General features: G+C 37.7%; 1 protein-coding gene across 1 annotated transcript in view; it reads left to right on the top strand.

Annotated features, from left to right (window-relative positions):
• Positions 1-17,327, top strand: part of LRBA (LPS responsive beige-like anchor protein) — a 574,974-nt gene that overhangs the window by 368,325 nt on the left and 189,322 nt on the right. The window contains exons 41-42 of the mRNA XM_045018763.1: positions 8,916-9,033; positions 15,696-15,798. Coding sequence (XP_044874698.1) covers positions 8,916-9,033; positions 15,696-15,798 — 221 coding nt within the window. The remainder of the gene's footprint in view (positions 1-8,915; positions 9,034-15,695; positions 15,799-17,327) is intronic.

Genomic DNA, 17,327 nt, shown 5'->3' with positions numbered 1-17,327 from the left:
CAGCATATCACCAGGTTCAGTCATCACTGGGATTTAGTCTATTACTGGCGGATTTTTAAATTCTCAGCCATTTTTGACTTTTTTACATTTTACAGATTACACCGGTACGACAGCATAGGCCTTCACCTAGTATGTATGTAGATCTATAAACAAACTACTCTTGATCATTCAAGCAAGTGTATCTGAATCCATACATGATCATACATTTAGTTTATTGGATATGTGAAGGTGGTGTAACTAATATTGTGAATGCTGTGACAAGAACTGAAGGGAAAATCTATCAAAGCTACATATAATCACCATTCTTCTTCCTTGTGTATGTAGGCTGCAGATACAGTCTGAGTGGACAGACAGACATTCCGGTTGGGAATATCATAGTTGGTGTAGTGTTTTTTTTCCTGATGACCTGAAAGCATTGCTGCAACTTTTTTTGCTGGTTACGTACATAAATGTGTTCTAGATAAGATAAATATCATTGTGTCTGAGGCAAAGACAGAGGTTGCCTAGAGAACTATTTGTCCAACAAAACATCCTAGAGAGCAGGCAAGAATTTCTGATTTTTTTTTTTTAAATAAAAAGGGAATTTAGTGCTTGTGGTAAGTGCTGCATTGACAGCTCTAGAGACTGAAGGCTTCTATCCATGGGGTGGGTAGCAGCAGCACCTGTTTTTCCACACCTCCTGCTAATATACCTCAGATGTTGGAGAGACCACCTTTTAAGGGATGCACTTAGTTGTCTCAGTAGCAGTAATTGTTAATTAGTACTTTGTAGCTTCAAAGTTTTTGACCTCTGAGTCTGAGCCAAGTGGTTGTTGTAACTTTCACACATGTTCACCGGAAGCAGATTGAGACTACCAATTTGTTTCACGTATGCCACCGAACAGCTGTTGGATAGCAGCAAGTTTGGTCACTACCAATCTGGGCTGTCTTTGAATTGGTGATGTAGACACTGAGTGTCAGGAAGCGAATGAAAATGGAGACAGAAATTAGTATCTTTTGGCTAAGTAGCTGCAACTGTATTAAGCCTTTTATTTAAAATTTGGTATTGTTAATTCCTAAAGGCAACTTTGTCTGGCAGCAGTAAAAGGTGGTAGGCTGTAGCCATCCCAAGTAGTTATTGACCTTCTCTACCCTTCAATGTGCAGATCCTACTAATGCCTAAGTGCCACTCAGGCACATCCATTGAGGCCTTCTAAACCAAGACCTCAGGCTAGTTTTATAAGAATTTAGGGCTCCCTGAAAATCCAACTCCCTTTCTTCCTGAAGGAGCCTGATGTCTAATCTGCAGCAAAGAGGTATTACTCCAAATCCTGACCTGGCACAGTTGGGAGAACCAACCAGAACTTTGGTTAATTTTGTCATTGCTGAGAGAAATCGAACATCTTTTTCCCAGGACAAATTGTCTTAACTGTTATACCCCACTAGCAACCAGACCTCATTCTATATTAAGATATATATGTTGAGCATATTGTCTCCCCATATCCAAAAGGTGTACGCCATCTTGATTAAGATGAAGAAATCATGGCACTCATAGATAATTACCTCGTTCTTCATTCTCTTGTCCCAGCTGAAAAGTAAAGTCTTCATTTACCAGTCTGTATCCTTTGTCTTGGTAAGCGCCGGTGCTCTGCTGAGAAAAGTTTGAACTGGTGATGTAGTAACTGAAGGCTCTGTGTCCCATTATCAGTCACATGAAGCAGCCAATCCCTGTTTTGTTTTTTCATATCAACCTCTTCTACCAATGGCAAGGAGTTTTACCCACTGTTCCTGCTCACTACAGACCAGCTAGGGCATGGGTCACTTCAGCCCAAAGGAATGATTCTTTACACCAGCTACTGGGTGCAGAGGAGGAGATAGGATATGGGGTGCTGACATCTGTACTAAACTTGAAGGCCCATTGAGGAGCCATTGTGAGGTGTGTCAGGCCAGGAGCACCCCACTGACTTTAAGAAAAGGTTATGAATAAAATTTTCCTATTCTAATTTAAAAACAAACAAGCAAACCTATGGGTAGGTCCTGTTCATTGGATTCCTTTCTGCTCTTAATGAATGAGCCTCTTTAGACACTTGGGCCTGCATTAATTTTTCTTTTTGAGTGGGATTCAATCTCAGTAAACACAGCTGAGTATTTCTCTACCATTTTTAAAGGCTTAAAGGTGTTTTGCACCTCATCAAGCACGTCAGCCTCTGGCAGCATATGACTTATTTATTTTTAAAGAAAGGGTTTTTATTTGTATATCCTCTAATATGCAAATTCTTCTAAATATGAGCAGGATTAGGAATAAAGTCCTAACTAAGGACTCTGAATTAGTTACAGGCCAGGGGCTTTGAGGTGCATCAGGCCAGAACAAATATATATTATATAGGAATTTCAGTTTGCTGTAAATCTGTAACAGCAGCTTAAAATCAAATAGTTTTACACATCTAAAACAACATCAATTTGCCAGTCAGTGCTTCATGTATCAAAGTGTGTTCTGTGAAAATATCAATATCATTGGTTAATATAAATGAAATTAATTTTTAAAGCTGGGCTAAAGGTTGACATCTGAAAAATTGCATTACTTTGCAGAAGAGAAATTTCTGTCTTCTAGTGAAATTTCAGGTCATAAGGGCAAGTAATTTTCACAATCTTCAATGGGAACCAGTGAAATATGAACTTCATTGTCACCTAGCCCCAAAGCGATAAGATAAAATGAGCTGATACATCATTTGCTGTGGTTTTATCATCTCCTCCAGTAATTGGAAGAGAAAACATAAGAGTTTTTTTTCCCCAAACCCTCCACCACCCACAACCAGGCTTAAACCATTTTAGTCTGATCGATACAAAGGTCACATAGCATTTATTTATTTATTTTTAATTCTTTATACTGGCTAAAACTGCCAAGTGGAACATTAAAGTAATGAATATGTTTAATTGAATTTGTCACCCATGAAAATGTGGAATAGAATGGTATATCAGACTGTAGTGGGGGTGGAGGGGAGACTGCTAGAATGCAGAATTCAGCAGCTGCTTGAGTAAATATTTGACAATTGAATAAAATAAACCATTTTCTTACTACTCTACCCCCCATATTGTTTGTTTTCTGTTTTGTTCTGGCAATATGTCAAATGAAAAATCTAAAATGATGCCAATGAGCCCTGTGGTGATTAAGAGCAGTTATGCATTCTTAAATTATCATTAACATTTTTTTGGTACTAGGTCAGTTGTGTTTGGACTTTATTAAGCAAGAAGCACAGTAAGACTTTGTTTTAGTAACAAATCCTATATAACTATAAGCTACAATTATATGGCTTAAATACTGTGATCGAGAGCCAGTTACACAAAAGATCATATGTCAGTTTTTGTAAAAAAATCTAGCTCCTTGTAAGCTCATGACTTTCTATACAAACTTGACATAAAAAGATTAAGGTTACTATAACCATCAGACTTTGGTTTTTATTTTACTTGTGATACTTAAGCTGTCTGGCACACAAAAATGATGTAATTATTCAATTACTGTTCAGTTCTATAACCCATTTGCAGACTTAATTATCTCTAGAGTAGTCACATTTTCAAGATCAATAATACTTTATTCTAAAACTGAGTATACGATATTTGATTGGTTTGCTTAAAATTTAAAATAAAATGTTCTTTTAACCTTTAATAAAAGATTTTTTTATTATGGAGTATAATAGTACATCTTTAAAATTGTAACAATTTAATTGATATGACCATATGTTTTAATACAACATGGAGAGATACTGTTGTTGGACTGCTATGATGATAATAATCTATACTATAATGACTGGTGTGGAGAAAGTAAATAAGGAAGTGTTACTTAGTTCTTCTCATAACACAAGAACTAAGGGTCACCAAATAAAATTAATAGGCAGCAGGTTTAAAACAAACAAAAGGAAGTATTTATTTGCACAACGCATAATCAACCTGTGTAACTCCTTGCCAGAGGATGTTGTGAAGGCCAAGACTATAACAGGGTTAAAAAAAAAAACCACTAGATAAATGAAGGACATAAATCCATACTGTGTAGAGGTCAAGCATAGGAGTTTATTACACACAGTGCTGGTGGAGTGTCACCTGGCTTATTAGGCTCAGAGACACTGCCACTGTAATCAGTTGATTACAATAGAATATATAGATTTTCCATGGGCGGGGGAAAGTGACGGGATAGGCAGTTCCACACCCTGGGATAGTTTTTGCAGCAAGACAAGATAGCACATTAGCCAATGGTTAAAAGGTTACATAATGTCTCTGCCCATGGTCTCAAGTTAGCAAGTTAACATTTAATCAATACTTCGATGAAATGTTATTAGTATAAAATATATATGTTGAATTCTGATTTGGGGTCCATAGGAGTGGAACAACTCCTTTGATTGTCCAACAGGTACATTCCTAGGGGTTAAAGCAAAGAAACAGTGAAAGTATATAACAATAAAGATTGTCCCCTTTATGTCTTAAGGCAGGCATTGGTCTCTGGGAAGGGAGGTGGAAGGATGCCATATCTTATACTGACATGTGCCAACTTTTCATAAACTCAAGGTTGGATCTGTGGGAAGAACGTTCTCTACAGAAGAGACTGACACAATAGGAACAGGAATCCTTTGTTCAATTTGCAAGTCTGAATAAGACACACTTATTTAGTTCTTAGCTCCAACACCTGGCAATTTGCTGACCAGGCCTATTTTAGCAAAACAAGATTATCTGTTTACCCCAGCTTTCTCTTAGCTAATCACTATTTGCTAGGCCTCTGGTCTCCAGACCAAACTCTGGACTTTGGGTCTGAGAAAGTGCTGGCACAATCCATATACCAGGTTGTTATATAAAATGCACATGGATTTTAACCCTTCAATAAATTCATGGAGGATAGGTCCATCAATGGCTATTCATCAGGATGGGAAGGGATGCTGTCCCTAGCCTCTGTTTGCAGGAAGTGGGAATGGGTGACAGGGGATGGATCACTTGATAATTAACTGTTCTGTTCATTCCCTCTGGGGCACCTGGCATTGGCCACTGTTGGAAGACGGGATACTGGTCTAGATTGACCTTTGGTCTGACCTAGTATGGCTGTTCTTATGTTCTTAATCTTTCAAGCAGTTGTTTTTTTTGTGTGTGGGGGGGGAAGTTAGTTTTAGGGCTTTTTTGTTCACGTTGCAAGATGGCAGAACAATGTAGGGGCAGGCACTTTACTGCTGTGAAACTAGCACATATAGATTCATAGTTACCATGCATCATTAAGTGGACTGTTTGTCTATATATGGTCTTAACTGGAGGCCAGCACTGAATGTCCAGTTAACACAAAATCAGGGCCTAAAATGTAAGTTCAAGTCAGGGGCTAATTGCCCATCATTCTTCTGTCTTCAGTTTCTCCAGTAGCATCCTGCACCCCGGCGGAATGTCATTGACTTCAGTAGGGCTGTGCAAAGGTCCACGCAGATTGATATGATTGCAGGATCGGGCCTTAGTCTATATTGTTTGAGATGACTTGAGGGTATTGTACTGAGGTGAACATAAACTGATGGTGTTTCTCATTGTCATGCTTTTTGTTTACATTGTTTCTCTAAAGCCTATATATGTATCAGCTTGCACAGGATGTTTTTGTAACTGTGGAATTTTAGAGTAACCCATCATTTAGCATAAGTGTTTTGAACTCTTCTATTAAGCTGTGTACTCTTTCTTTAATGTCTGATAAAAATATCTTTATTGCCTATTCAGTCTTGAAACTCTGTGTTAAAGCCATTAAATGGTAAAATCCTAGAAATAGTTCTCCATTTCTTTTCTTGAGATGGGAGGTTATATCATTTGTGAAGATTAAATTAGAATATGCAGTCACATTAGCCTCTCTTTGTTTTAGAAGTGTTACTCCAAAATGATTGACAGTGAAGAAAAAAGCCTTAGAACCATAATAGTCACCTTTTAAACTTAGGTTATTGTGCAACAATAAAGAAGCTTTCTTTACATTAACAAAATCCTATATTATCTGGCATATGAATGAAAGAGATATGTTGTTTTTTTTAAGGGAAACTATCTTTAATTTTCAAAAGTTGTAATTATAAAATTCAAAATTTCAAAGAAAGTAAGACAGATGAAACATTTTTGCTCCCTTTTTAATAGAATACAAATTCTGACTATTTTTTTTATATTTGCTTTAATGATTTCTGTAAATACTTCATGTTTCTGAAATGTGAGCTATTGGTAAAATCAAATGTTCTGAATCTGGAAATGATAGAACAAAGGAAGGGTCCAGGTTTTTATAAGAAATATGTAGTAAAAAAACATTGAAGAAGAGTGTGTGTTCTGTATCTTTCAAACTACTATAGCTGGTGTGATGACTGCAGAGCAATGGTAATGATGCAGTTTCCATAGCAACTGGTTCATTGGAGGGCTAGACCTTTGTCTAGGGTGCTGTCAGTATGTGTGGAGTTTCAGAGAACAGAAAGTCCCAAAGAAGGTCTGCTTCCACCTAATCCAGTTTTAATTGAACTCCAGAGACTTTGAAGTGAAGCTACAGACCAGGCAGATAGTATTCCAACAAGAAATGAAGGTCTTGCTCAGCTAGGCCTCAGCTGCTTCTCACTTCTGATAACTATTTGCAGTGAATAAAGAATTGTTATAGAGGTGCCTGGTAATGTTTCTGTAGTTGAGTCTGAGTTTTTATTATAAACTTTCTGGCATAGGATTCAATAACTTTGTCGTGACTGTGAAAGACATTAATATAAAGTATCTCTGAGGCTTCTAAGTTAGTTTTAAAAATCCATTTGTTAGGTGTATTGGAAATTTTCCCATTTGATGGTTTAATTGTACACAAATTGTCATAAGTGACTCCAGTTGGGGGAGAGAAGAGTATTTAGCCTTTTAATGTGATTGAATTGTTTAGGTTTCTGTTTTAACTCCTAATATCTGAGTAATTGATGTTTGACTCTAAAATGTGTGTGCATACAGCAATGCTGCTTGTCATAATTATTTTTACTTTGCTTGCTTTAAGAGATTTTGTGAATTGCACACTTTGATCTATCTACCTCCATTGGCCCCTCCTAAATATGATCTCTGAAGACATAGGTCTCGATTTGAAAATATTATTGGAAGTTTCATCTGAGTAAAGTAAATGAGAACTTTGTCTTCACACTTTCTCATTGGTACTTGTTATACATATAATGGACCAAGCCTTACATGGTGTTTCCTGGATACACCGCATTGTCAGTTAGCTGGGAGAGGTGAAGAAAAAGGTTAACATGGTCCCAAGTCTACTATATCTCCAATTTCAGAAATGGTTTGGAACCATTACCGATCACTGTTACCTTTCATGTGCCTCTCAAGAATTTGATTTAAAAATAGCAATTTTGGGGGATTTTTTTCATTGTGAGCTGAGGGGACGCTGGTGGTGTTGAAGAGGAAACATGAGGAGACATTGTACCTTGCAAGTTCTGTGCTTCTGAGCTGTTGCTTATTTGTTTGTTTTTTGATTGCCTGTCTTGTATTTTGTTAGGTTGTAAACTCTTCAGGGCAGATATTGTGTTATATGCTATGTTTGTATACAATGGTTGGGGCCTCTAAACACTGCTGGAATATAAATAATAATAATAATAATAATAATAATACTTGCACACATACATATGTATCCAGGTTGGTGTCCAAAATCTGTCCTTACATGCTCATTGAAGACCGCTAATTTCATTAGAAGTCTTGCTCATGTTCTACATTGAATTCAGCTTAACACTTATAAATAGTTGCAGAGGGTCTTAAGAAGTGATTTTTAACATAATGTACTATATTGCTTAAGCAGAATTGTGGTGGCATCAACTACCAGCCTTAAATTTACCTTCTTTGCTTTACTGGATTTAAGTCCGACATAATTGTATTAATTTAAATTATTTTGACAAATCTAAGTTCAGTTTTTCTTGTTGCTTATGCTTTGTTAAACTGGGGCAGAGAAGTGCCAGTCTTGTTGTCCCTGAACACCTTCATAATTAAGCTTTTTGAAATAAAAAGGCAAAACTGGTGCAGCAAAGAAACAAAGTGGTTGAGGACTAAAGATAGGATTAGTTTGAATTGTGAAGGCAGACTAAGCATCTGTGTCTGTCAGCTGGATGACAGGAATTGTAACAAGTTACTTTGACAACCGCTTACTCCATAGAGAGATTATGCCGAGTTCATTTGCAGGTTTATGTTTAACCTTAGCTGACAAAATGATACTTAACCTCTTATACAGTCAACCTTTATACTTCCAGAATGAATGAATATTGCCTTAACGATAAACTTAAGGAACAATTTTTAAGGTCATTTTTTTTAAAAGGTATTTTTCTTGTTTATATGTTACAACACTAAAATAAAATGTAGATCAATCTAATGTCAAAAGTGAATTGCCGTCCATAAAAAATACTATTTTTGTCATTTAATCCTGAAATGTAACATATTTCATACAGTTTCTAACAATTGCTTGGCTAGGAAAAAACACACCAAAAATTGATCTTGAAAAACAATAAGGGCAGATTTTCAGAAGTGCTCGGCACCAACAATTGATGCCAGACTTTCCAAAGAGCATGACTCCCATTTAGGCCCCTAAATAAAGTGGCCAGATTTTCATTGGGCGCTGTTAGTTACTGAGCACTTTTGAAAGGCTGGCCTCTAAAATACTTACTACAAAAAGTCTGATTGTGTAGCCTTTGAAATCAGTTGCATAAATATAGTTCTCATATTTTCCAAATTTGAAAGTGCATTATTGATGTAGTGATTGAATTAAGGTTTTGGTTTTTTTTCTTTTAAATATTACTGGAGTTGCAGATTTAACTATTTTATTCCCCATTTCCTGGATCGAAAGCACTTTTGGAAAAAAAAATGTGATGGTGCCTACACTGATAGTTTGTTTATAATGTAATGTTCTGTCTGCTCCTAAATACTTATTAGCCCTTTTTATTTTATTAGATTCTGGCTTATACAGATGGACTCCATGGAAAATGGCTGTTCACAGAGATTCGGTCAATTTTTTCCCGACGCTATCTCCTGCAAAATACAGCATTAGAGATCTTCATGGCAAACAGAGGTAGCGAGGGATTGGAATGAATTTTGGTTTGACAATATGTGTTTGCTATTTCACTTTCTGTTGGCTAGAATTTACTGCTGTTTTTGTTTAATGGATATAGGCTGTGTCTTTGATTTAAAAAAAATGAAATTATATGTGCAAAAATACTTCAGATTTCAAGGATAACTTTTTCCTATATAAAGCTTTCCAGAGAGGTCTTGTGGTAAAACATCATAACTCACTTTATTTTCAATTAAGTTTTTTGCTTCTATTTACAGTCCAAATGCTGAATTGGCACTTTCTGTACACTTACTTTGCTTAAAGCATGTCTGTGTTCTCATCTGTTGTACTTACACAGAGTATTATTTTCCTGTGGTAGGAAAACAGTCGCTGGTTATGCAGTATTAAGGACAAGGGAACATAAGAACTGCAGTACTAAATGAGACCAGTGGCCAATATATTCTGACATCCTGTCTTTGTCAGTGGCCAATTCCAGGTGATTTCAAAGAAATCCCAGAATAGACAATTATGGAAAAATCTACAGGATTTAAATGTCTTAAAGAAAAACAAATATTTTCAGTGAAACTCTGGATATTCTTCTCATGTATATAAAAATATCTAATATCTAATTCTTGACTAAATCCTACCAAGCTCCTGGCCTCAATGACAGTTGTGTCAATCAGATTCACAGGTTAATTATTTGTTGTGTAAAAACCCAACTCCTTTTATCAGTTTTAAATCTGTTTTTTGCATGTCTCCTTATTCTTCTATTACGAGGGAGGGTAAACAGGAGTGCTTGATTGAATTTTTCTAAGCTAGTCATTATTTAGTATGCCTCTTTTATGTCTGTTTAATTCATCCCCCTCTGTGAAGTCAATAGTTCTAGCTTTTCAGCCTCTTTTCATAAAGAGAACTCTTGATTCTTCTAATCATTTTCATCACCAGTCTCTGACACCCTCTCCCCATTTTCAGCTCCCTTTTTAGAGATGTGGTGACCAGAACTGAATACAGATGAAATATATAATTGATTCTTCATGTCTTAACATTTTTTTCTCTTGAAACTGTCACTATGCATTGAGCACAGAGTTTCACTGAATTGTCCACAGTGATACCCAGATCTTTATCCTTAGTAATTTTGAATTCAGCAATATTCAACCAAAGAAAAATCACCTCTTAGTGTGTGACCAAACCTAGTCACGTGGGTGACCCATTTGATTTTCATATGCTGCATTTGAATTCTGATTTCAAATCTGGTTTTGCTCTTATAAAGGGATAGTCATACCTACCTGTGTAAAGTGCACGGAAACAGTAGTTTAGTAGACAAGTAAGATTTCCTCAAGATTTCTGCCATTTGTTCTGCCATTTCTGATGCCTTATGCCAGAAGTACTCAACTTTTTCCATGCCAATACTCCACCTTTCCAGTCCCCCTTATTCCTCTATGCTCCTCCCCACCAGTCTAGCCATGACTAGAGTTGAGTGAAACTTTTTGTGCAAATCTATTATCATTATTATTAGCCAAAAAGTGCAGATTCAGTTCAACTAAAACAATTTGCTAATTTTGATGCATTTCAATGAATTGTTTAGGTCGAATTTAAAAAAGAAATTAGAAATGTCAGAATGGTTAATTTTGCCTTTCTGATATGAAAATGGTTTGACCCTTTCTGTTTTAGAATTTCATTGTTTTATTTGAAAGCCCTATTTTTGTTTGTGATTAATTTTGTATTTTTCATAAACATAAAAAAAGTTTAGCAACCCTCAAAAATGAAAGAAAACATTTAGTCAGACTAAAGGTTTTGTTTATCCCAAAGGAAATTATTTTTAGCTTTTATGTTTTTCTGGAAAAGGGTTTTTTGTTTTATTTTTTTTTCTTTTTGGTCAGCCCAAACCAAACTTTTGTTTGTTTGTTTTGGCCACCAAACCCAAAAAATTGGTTATTCACATAGCCATGATCCTGATCCTGCTTAGCAATATAGGAAGGGTAAGGTAGGTAGTCAGTCACAACCCCAACACCTAATGAGGAGTCACAACCTCCAGGCTGAGAATCCCTTTCTGAAAGCTGTTTCACAATTATTTTTACAATATCTGTAGTATCAGCTATAAATTGTGCAGCTGACTTTCAGAAATCTTAACACTTTGTGGGTCCTGCATAGTTCAAGGATTTAGTATTAGAATATGGAGCTTTACATCTCAAAGTCAGCAGTATGAGTCCATCCATGTGCCACACCATATGATGGCGATTTGATCTATGTGAAATAATTTGGTCTGTCCAATTCCTAGCAAACTAGTGTTCGCCTCACAAAAATCACCATCATGCAGGTGGAAACATTTTTGGTATTCTAAGCAGATAGGCAAAAAAATAAATTTTGGAGACTGATCTATACTGTCTGCCACCTAGAGGTGTAGTTCCTTAAGGTCAGATAATGAGGATCTAGGACTTATGAGGCACTTTCCTATCCCCTAGCCATGTGGCCTTAGAAAGAAACTTCATGGAGGAGTCAGCCAGAGACTGAAATTGATAGAACAACTACAGAAACATTTTAAGCAGGGACCATGGGACACTGATGATGTCAACTGACTGCTTTCTGTAGTTTTCACTCTAGACCAGGGATAGGCAGCCTATGGTATGTGTGCCAAAGGCGGCACACGAGCTGATTTTCAGTGGCGCTCATACTGCCCAGGTCCTGGCCACCAGTCCGAGGGGCTCTGCATTTTAATTTAATTTTAAATGAAGCTTCTTAAACATTTTAAAAACCTTATTTACTTTACATACAACAATAGTTTAGTTATGTATTATAGACTTATAGAAAGAGACCTTCTAAAAACATTAAAATGTATTACTGGCATGCAAAACCTTAAATTAGAATGAATAAATGAAGACTCGGCACACCACTGCTGAAAGGTTGCTGACTCCTGCTCTAGACATTCTGTTTGGCTGTTTACTCCAGCTCCTCCCAGCCTCTTACTCCTCATGTCCTCCCTCCCTTCTTTTGTCTTTCTGTTTGGCTAGTCCCATCCTAACAGAAACCCACCTAAATTATTTAAATAACAAAAAATATTTGTGGCACTAACATGATATTTGCAAATCATGTCTCTTTTTCTATGCTATATCAATTCCCCCTACCCTCTGATTTGCTTATTTAGATTAAGATTAGATTAAGTTCTATGAAACAGGGACTCTATCTGATTCAGTGTGTAAAAGGTGCCTAGCACAATGGAACCTGCTTTCGCGTGGCCTCTTGGCGCTACCTTAAGATATAATAATACATTAGTATGGATTGCTGCCTTGTTCATGTAGTTGGTTTGGGCCAGAGCTGCTTTTTTCCCTCCAAGTCCTTTTTGAGCATGCATGTGTATCATAATGGACTCAAAATCTCAGTGGTTGAACACTGCTCTTGTATATCTTCAGGAAAGGTCTTCGTTCTGGTATTTTCCCTTCCTAAATTTCAATTTAAACCAACCTATATGTGAGTTCTTTTGATGAGCAATGTAAGCAGTGATGAGCTGCCAAAATCTTAACAACTGGTTCCCTACCGGGTCTTTGGCGGCACTTCGACGGCGGGTCCTTCAGTGCCGCTGAAGACCTGGAGCGAGTGAAGGACCTGCCGCCGAAGACTCGGAGTGCCGCCCGGTGAGTACAAGCCCCATGTGGTTTTTTTTTGTGTGGGGTTTCTTTAGTTATCCCTGCTGGGGCCCCATCAAAACTGTTCAAATCGGGCCCCACACTTCCTAAAGCTGGCCCTGCACATCGGGGTTGCAAAATTGTATCAGAGGCCGGGTAGGGAAGGCTGTGCCTCCCAAAACAGTCTGTCCCCCACCCATCTGACCCTCACCCATGTCCTGCCCCCCTCAGATCCCGCAAGGGCCGCAAGCAACCCATCAACCCCCCCCACTCCTTGTCCCCTGATCACCCCCTCCCGAGACCCCCCCCACCCTAACTGCCCCCTAGTACCTCTCCCCACTCCCTATCCAACCCCCCCGTTCCCTATCCCCTGACAGCCCCCCCCCAGAACCTCTGCCCCCTCCAATTGCTCCCTGCCCAGCCCCTGCCTTATCCAACTCCTCCTCCCAGCCCCAGCCCAGCCCCCTTACCATGCTGCTCAGGGCAACGTGTAAGGATGCCGCACGGCCCGCTGGAGCTCACCGCCCCCCTTTACCTTGCTGCTCAAGGCGGCAAGAGCTGCAGAGCTGCCCAGAGCACTGGTGCTGGCGGTTTGGCATGCTGCGGCTCTGCGAGGGGGGAGGGGAGTGGGGGGAAGTGGGGGAGGGGCCGGGGGAGCCTCCCCAGCTGGGAGCTCAGGCAGGCCAGAGACAGGATGGTCCCGCGGGCTGGATGTGGCCCACGGACCCGAGTTGTTTGTCCACCCGCCTGCCCCTTTAACAGCCAGTTCTACACCAGCTTCTAAGTTTAACAACCGGTTCTTGCGAACTGGTGGGAACCGGCTCTAACTCACCACTGAATGTAAGGCCTTCTAAATATTTACTTTCTAGTGGTTTTGTATCTATGCCTGTCTTTTGCAAACAGTGCATTAAATATTGTAATTTATACTGAGATATCAAAAAGTACATCTAAAGGGTTACACGTTTTCTTAAATAAAACAGATTTTTTAAAAAATCATGGAATAAAAAGGTCATGTCAAATATTCTCAAGCTGGTTAACTTTTTGTAGGTGAAATGACTTTTCTGAAATGTGTATGTTACTTAAAAGTGGAAGAGCAGTTGTTAGAATTTTTATCATAGCTTAAAATGGGCATTAATCTTATTTTGGGATCTGTGTGGGTTAAGACCCAAATCCCAACAAAGCATTGAGGCTCATGCTTAAATTTTAAGCACTCAAGTAGTCCCTTTGGATCTAAATTAAGCATATACAAAATGCTTTGCTGGATTGGGGCCTTAAATGGAACTCCACATGGGCATAAATATCTACCTCTTCTGATCTCATTACAAGATCACATAGTTTTTAATTATTTCTATGTGATATCTCAGAAAAGAAGAATTCAATTTCCTGATGAAATATGGAGGTTGTGACCAGTTGCATCACAGAAACCCACTTGGGAACTACCACCTGATATGCTTTGACTACCTCTGAGTCTGTTTTCCCTGCCATCTTAGGACATCAGTGTCCTGCCTGGTTTGAAACAGACATGCTTGCCTGCTACAAACCCAGACCCAGGTCCAAACTACATCTCCTAAAAGCTGCCGGCTTAACTAAAAACAGCTTAAGAAGTGTTCCTGTCTCCAACACCCAGATGCCCAATTCCCAGTTGGGTCCAAACCCCCAAATAAATCTGTTTTACCCTGTATGAAGCTCATAAATTGTTCGCCCTCTATGACACTGATAGAGAGAGATGCACAGCTTCCCCCCTCCCCCCGGTATTAATACATACTCTGGGTTAATTAATAAGTAAAAAGTGATTTTATTAAATACAAAAAGTAGCATTTAAGTGGTTCCAAGTAATAACAGACAGAACAAAGTGAATTACCAAGCAAAATAAAATAAAACACACAAGTCTAAACCTAATACAGTAAGAAAACTGATTACAGATAAAATCTCACCCTCAGATGTTTCAATAAGCTTCTATCACAGACTGGTCGCCTTCCTAGTCTGGGCCCAATCCTTTCCCTGGTACAGCCCTTGTTCCAGCTCAGGTGGTAGCTATGGGATTTCTCATGATTGCAGCCCCCTTTGTTCTGTTCCACCCCCTTATTTAGCTCTGCAAAAGGCGGGAGTCCTTTGTCCCTCTCTGGGTTCCCACCTCTCCTTCTCAATGGAAAGACACCAGGTTAAAGATGGATTCCAATTCCGGTGACATGATCACATGTTACTGCAAGACTCCAAGCCTTCATTCCTCCCAGCCTGACTCACAGGAAGCTGTGCAAGCAAACAGAGCCATCCACAGTCAATTGTCCTGGTTGATGGGAGCCATCAAGATTCCAAACCACCATTAATGGCTCACACTTTGCATAATTACAATAGGCTTGCAGAGTTAGATTTCATATTTCTAGTTTCAGATTCAAGAATGATACATACATACAGACAGGATGACCACAGTCAGTAGATTATAAGCTTTGTAATGATACTTTACAAGAGACCTTTTGCATGAAACATATTCCAGTTACATTATATTCACACTCATTAGCATATTTTCATAAAATCATATAAAGTGCAATGTCAAAGAGGTGTTTTTTTTAAAAAAAAAGAATTAATGTCTGCTGAAAATCTTTAAATATTTCTCTTCTAATTCCACTTAAGTGGAAAATAGCTTAAAAAAATAAAAATTCCCAGCAGAAGTCACAATTGTGTATGATGCACTTACTATACAAACTGTGTGAGCTTTTTCTTTTGCCAAACTGAATCTGGAAATAGAGATGAATAAACATAACTTTAATTTTTATTATATTCAAATAAAAAATTGCTATAGGTAATGTATGCTCAGTTAATACTAATAAGACAACATTTGCTGAAACTTCTGCTAGTGTTTACAACTAGAAGTAGCTCTAAAAATGCAGTTTTAAAAAGAAATAACTCATGATGTATAAAAAATTTGACTTACAGTATATTATGGGAAAAGATATTTAATGCTATATCTGATACACCTGAATTCAAATAGGAAGCCTAGTATAGGAAGCCTACTATAAATGACAGGAAATAATGTCATGTTCTAACTGTTTTGTTTGTTCACAGTTGCTATCATGTTCAACTTCCCAGACCCAGCAACAGTAAAAAAAGTGGTTAATTGTCTACCACGTGTTGGCATTGGCACTAGCTTTGGGCTACCACAGACCAGGTATTTTACTATGAAAGATATAAGCTACAGTATGATTTTTCTTAATTATCTTCCTTTTTTAAAATAAATGGTTTAAAAACACAAAACAACCCAGCCGCTGTACACAATTCTTTCAGTTTAGTTGTACTGCAGAATTTCAACGGCAGAGCAGAGCTTATCTTTATTACATAATCATATGAACAGAGAGATAGAGTTTTGAGGGGTTTGGATTTCTGTCATGTTATGGAGAAAGTTGCCCTCTTACTGGCTAAGACACAGTCACTTTTCCTGTTTAAGGAGGTTATGCTTGTCAGCTCTCTGAAATGTAGGAGTCTGGTTGGAGGATTGATTAGCTTTTGTGGCAGTTTTCAGTTATATTACGTTGACTGAGACATCCTTCAACTCTCCACAACACTTCAGCCTCGCTGAAAATGGCAGTTTCTCATCACTAGGAAACTGTACACCTGTATAGAAGTGTATGAGTTGAAGAAAGACTGAGGTAGTCATTTGATGCATTTGCCTTTCAACTCTGGAGGCCAAAGTTCAAACTTGACCTTGGGTTATAGGTGAAGTGAATTTGGCGATCTCAGGCTATTTGTCTGCATCCTAAAACTGCTCTAGAATCTGGCCCAATTGACTGAGTCTTTTTAGAAGGGGGTAGGCCTAGATTATCAAGAATGTTGTGAATGAAACAAAGGTGCCCAATCCCATGTCTATTCAACTACATTCACGTACATGGGAATTGGATTAGGTCCCATGTAAGTGGTTCCATTGTCTGCTAACAGATGTATTTAGTCATAATCAATTATTTTACTCCCTCACTTTCAATGAGTAAACTTGAGTAAATGAGTAAAAAAAAAAAAAAAAAGGATTTCTATGAATTTCCTTAAGAAATGGCAATATTGAGTTAATTTTATCACTGTTCTTTCTTCAAATTTGTGAATGCTGTAGTTTTGTTTCGTGTATGAATGGGAAGAAATGAAGTGATGTTAAATATTTTGGACATGGTTTTCACAGTGATCAGAAAAAGTCCTCCATATCTTAAACCTGATCTGTAACAGTAACAACTGTTATACAAGTATCAGAGGGGTAGCCGTGTTATGCTTTAAGGGAAATTAAGAACTAAATTGTGATATTTCATTAAGAATTTGGTGTTTACTGCTTGAAAAATTGAATTTAATGTATACACTTTAAAGGTACAATTAGTGCATATGCAGTTGTAATTTAATTTAATACTTTTACTATAAAAATTATTGATAAACTATTAACAATTTATATATTTTATCAGTAGCACAAATAAATATGTGAGCCACGGTTATTCTGTTTAATAGGTACTGGTAAAGGCTTATTCTAGATTCCTCTTAAATAATGTACAGCTGGAGTTTATAGATGTTTTTATTATGAATAGAATAGTCTTATGGAATTTTGGGATCAACCCTTTTCTGCCTGATTTATAATTTCCAGGGGATAGTTTTATAGTCTTTCTCAAACTTCAAGAAATCTGGCATCAAACTCCAATAGTTTAATTGCTTGAGTTATTTATGGCTAAA

The sequence above is a fragment of the Mauremys mutica genome, chromosome 5 (genome assembly GCF_020497125.1).
Source record: "Mauremys mutica isolate MM-2020 ecotype Southern chromosome 5, ASM2049712v1, whole genome shotgun sequence".
In the NCBI taxonomy this organism is placed as follows: Eukaryota; Metazoa; Chordata; order Testudines; family Geoemydidae; genus Mauremys; species Mauremys mutica.
This window is presented reverse-complemented; position numbering and strand designations above follow the sequence as displayed.